The sequence below is a fragment of the Lathyrus oleraceus genome, chromosome 1 (genome assembly GCF_024323335.1).
Source record: "Lathyrus oleraceus cultivar Zhongwan6 chromosome 1, CAAS_Psat_ZW6_1.0, whole genome shotgun sequence".
NCBI classification, from domain to species: Eukaryota; Viridiplantae; Streptophyta; class Magnoliopsida; order Fabales; family Fabaceae; genus Lathyrus; species Lathyrus oleraceus.
The window spans coordinates 433,354,132-433,358,257 of NC_066579.1; the positions used below are offsets into that span (position 1 = coordinate 433,354,132).

Sequence of the window (4,126 nt, forward strand, 5' to 3'; positions counted from 1 at the left end):
CGGGTATGGACACGAACACGAGTACCTTAATACTCACCCCGTCCCATACCAACATAATATATATTTACATATTTTTACTTTTATTATTACGTATACATGTTAATTTATCAATTTTATTAAATACTTCAATATTAAACTTATAGGCATTTTAATATAAACGTTTGTTTATTTCTAAACTCAACAATATCATCCTTGAATTTTTTTAAATATTTTTAATGTTATTAAAAATTTAAAATGATATAATATATTATAAATGATATATTTTTTTTTTATTAAAAATGTGGATAAGCCGGATATGGATATGGATACTTAGGTTTATAAGGTACGGATTCCACTACAAATATTAATGTCCATGCGGATGTGAGTTCAACTATGGGAAATTGGGAGTACAAATATTAATGTTCATGCGGATGTGAGTTCAACTATGGGAAATTGGGAGTACAAATATTAATGTCCATGCGGATGTGAGTACAAATATTATAGTATAGTGCCTAAACCTTATCCATTATCATTCTTAAATGTATATTTATATTATATAGAATATCAAGATTAATTTTTTAATTTTGAAAAAACAAATTTTAAAAGACTTGTAACATTTTAAAAAATATTTTTATAAAAATGATTTTTGAAAATACAAAGAAAAAATATTTTTTTAAGCTAAAATAAACACTCCCTTAATGAATTGGCTGAAAAGAAATTTCATAGTTCACTGGTTTTCAGATTAAACCAGCCACTCCAATCTGTTTTTTTTCCAACCAATCATGAGTAAAATAAAGAAGAAAGTCCTCCAAACTTTTAAAGAATCTATGCAGTCATAAACTCACCTCTAAATGTCACTATATTCCATTAAGTAAACAAAATTTAATACAAAGTTATAGAAATATAATAAACCACTGGCACTGCATCAGCACCAACATCAACTAAATAACTAAAAAGGAAAATCTACATATCACAAAAGAACTCAAAAGATTGATTCTCTGTGCAAAAAATGCTTGGCTATTGTTTCTAGTGTGAAGGGAAAAAAATAAATAATCAAAAGAAAGAGGAGAATCTGTGAATCAATAGTTTAACAAGGAGTACTTTATCCTCAGTACAATTTTTCCTTTTTCTACTCCAAGCTTAGCACCTGTAACTAACCAATGACCAGGAATATCTTGCGGTCCTTTCGACATTTCCGTCATGTCCACAATTTTAGCGAGTTTTCCACTATGGACCGAACTATCTTCCTTTTTCTCATCAGAAGTTTTCTTTGTGGATGACGATGAAGCACTGTCTGATTTGTGTGTAACTGCCGGAGTTGAAGGGTTATGATCCCACACTGACCGCCTTATGGTGCACCCGGGTACCTTGGAGAAAAGTAGTTTGAGGTGTAATACATTTTTGGCACCGAAGTCCCAAACGCCGAGTTGGGCCCCGGTGACAATATGAACGCCAGAGAGGTCACCAATGTTGGTTTCAGTTATCTCAATTGGTGCAGTGCTTACGTGCGAGAAGTTCTTCCATTTGATCGGCTCAAACCAACGGCTGTCTTGCTCCTCGGGACCTTGCCATTTTGGAGCACCGATTGCCATGTGTGCATCCCAGTGAGGTTGAAGGTTTTTCGGGAGTGAGACTAAATGTTGCAAATGAATCGCGAGTCGGTTTAGTTTGTTGCCTTCTAGGCTCAGCCTTAGTCCGGTCACGGGTTTGCGCCCAACTGTTACCTGATCTGGACTGATATAAAGCTTAGGTCCCATTAAGCTGAACTGAAGAGATTGACAGACAGGCTCTTTTCTTTGTAGATTATTTTGCTCCGGTGCCCAAACTCGAGTTATTTGGAAATCCAAGAAATACTGTAAGTCTTCGATAGGAGGTTTGTCTGTTTAATTTAACAGACGGGTCGATTATTATATACTTTCAAAAATCACGTTAATAACTATTGCCAACAGTCATAAAAATAAAATCAAATTCGCGGCAATAATAACTGAATTAGAACTTACACTCAAGATATAAATCAATAGCACGGGTCAAAAGCTTTACACCGGGTACTCCTTCGAGAAGAGAAACAATGGGCGTAAACTTCATGTTAATGATGTCTGGTGCCAATTTTACCGTTTCCACCCATTTAGTATGACTTTGCTCAAGATCATCTCCTCCTCTTCGCCTAAAAATTACAGTAACATCCTGCAGCAACGTTACGAAAGATCGCTACGCTGAGATTTGTTGAGTAACAAAGTCTATGTCCTAAATTAGTGACTAAATCATTTCCTATACTAACCTTTTCCTTGTACTTCAAAGCGGCGGGTCCTGACGAGTTTTTCGCATCAAGAAACCTATCATTTTCAATGTCCTTTACATAATTTTCAATGTCGGGTGCAGACAAAGAAGACGATTGGTGCTGCCTGATATACACCACGTCTCTTCCACCAACTGTTGCAGATGTAACAATATGTGTACCGTAATTCTCAATAAAACTGAGAAGAAACGGAAGAAGCTACCGATTAGAACTTGACTCTACACATCACATCAAGCAAATATAATATATAAAAAAACTTAGTTTACCTAGCCAAGGACGCTGGATCCCAAGAGTAAGGAACAGCGCGCCTGACTTCCTCATTCAAGACCAAATTTGGTTTCGTTAGTTTAACTTCGAACAGTGGAATGAAATATCCAACCATAGCAAGTGATTTGGTGGCTGCTGCATCAACCGTCGAGGAGCCAATGAAATTAAACATCGAATTAAAGCTTCCAAGCGGAATTTTTTCCTTTATGCCAGATCTCTCGTTGAAATATTTCGCCATCTGAAAAATTCAATCGTATAAGGTCACCAACATACAATGCATGGTAGTCAGAGAAACTAAGCTATCTCTTTTGTGCATAAGAAAAACCAAACTAAGCCACAATAAATAATGCATATCATATACAAAAAAAAAAACGCCGGTCCATGGCAGAGAGCCAAAAACACAAGAATTGTTAGCATCTAGCAGAATTCGAACTTAACTACTTAAGAGGAGCACATTCTTAAGACCCAAGTCTTCCCTAACAGGCCAACCCCTGGGGTTTAGATTTGCTATTATCTAATCTTGCATTGTACATTCCTAACAAAAAACTTCAAGTAATGCATCAATCTAGAACATGCTAAGAAACAGAAATCACAAGTATTGAATTCAGCAATGCATAGAAAACACAATGCAACAAATTGAAATCATAAACCAACCCACACACACAAACAAAAGCAAAAACAAATGAATAAACATGGAAAATTCTTCTTCCTGTGAGATATTCCGCTATCAAGCAATCAACAAAACAAATCAAAAATCAAAAATCAAGAAACAAAAAGAATCACCTCTTGGAAACTACACACAGGGGTCTTCTCAACACCACTCTTCCCAGGAGAGAAATCAATGTCCAAAGAAACATCAGGAACAACAAGTTCTCTTGACAGAACAAGATCCCTATTATGTTCCTCATCAAGATGAACAAGCCTAGACCCAGGTGCCCCTTTACAATAAAGAAGCCTAATATCTGATGTAACATCAAAACCACGACCTAAAGCTTGGATTGAGTTACCAAGAGTTGCAGAGAGAGAATCAGAATTTCTTGTTGGAGTTGAGTTTTCCATAGTCAATGAAGAAGTAGATTGGTTAAAGAACAATATAGCATTTGTTATTGGAAAAAGTGAAGTGGGTTTGAATTGAATGAATAGGTTGGACCTTGTTGGTGAGGTTTGAAGTTGTTATTGTTTTTGTTCTTGTTTGTTCGAAAAAGGTATAGAAAGTATTGGGTTTTGTTTGACTGTAACAACAACATTAAATAATGTTTTGTTTGAAAAACGCGTTTTTGAAGTGATTTGTAGGGACCATAATATAGTCCATCGACATGGTTGAGAGGAGGCTTCTCAATTCCTTTTAAGGAGTACTACTTTTTCTTTTCTTTTCTCTTTTGATGATTGTGAATTTTATTTTTGACAAATGGTGAGATTCTTAGTTTACTAAGTCATTTTTGGGATGTGAGAGGGTTTTGTTTCTTAATTGGATTGTCAAGTTTTTTTATAAAAAAATAGTGAAATGATGGCGCCACACTATAAAATAAGAAAGATTTTATGGCTTAAAGAATATTTAAACAAATTATTATTATTTTAAAAAAT

At 35.0% G+C, this 4,126-nt stretch overlaps 1 protein-coding gene across 1 annotated transcript; it reads right to left on the bottom strand.

Annotated features, from left to right (window-relative positions):
- Nucleotides 1-820: 820 nt before the first annotated feature.
- Nucleotides 821-3,885, bottom strand: LOC127080303 (MACPF domain-containing protein CAD1). The gene is made up of 5 exons (XM_051020635.1): nucleotides 3,326-3,885; nucleotides 2,542-2,780; nucleotides 2,258-2,453; nucleotides 1,980-2,163; nucleotides 821-1,858 (listed from the first exon to the last, which is right to left on the bottom strand). Exons 1-5 carry the CDS (start codon nucleotides 3,599-3,601, stop codon nucleotides 1,059-1,061), a joined length of 1,695 nt encoding a protein of 564 aa, XP_050876592.1. The 5' UTR covers nucleotides 3,602-3,885; the 3' UTR covers nucleotides 821-1,058.
- Nucleotides 3,886-4,126: the final 241 nt, after the last annotated feature.

Bases quoted from the DNA above. Each gene is read 5' to 3' on its own strand.
- LOC127080303 (XM_051020635.1), bottom strand. From the start codon at position 3,601: ATGGAAAACTCAACTCCAACAAGAAATTCTGATTCTCTCTCTGCAACT. The intron at 2,454-2,541 runs GTAAACTAAGTT...GTTTCTTCTCAG, and splicing joins GATCCAGCGTCCTTGGCTAG to TTTTATTGAGAATTACGGTA. The intron at 1,859-1,979 runs GTAAGTTCTAAT...TAAATTAAACAG, and splicing joins TATTGATTTATATCTTGAGT to ACAAACCTCCTATCGAAGAC.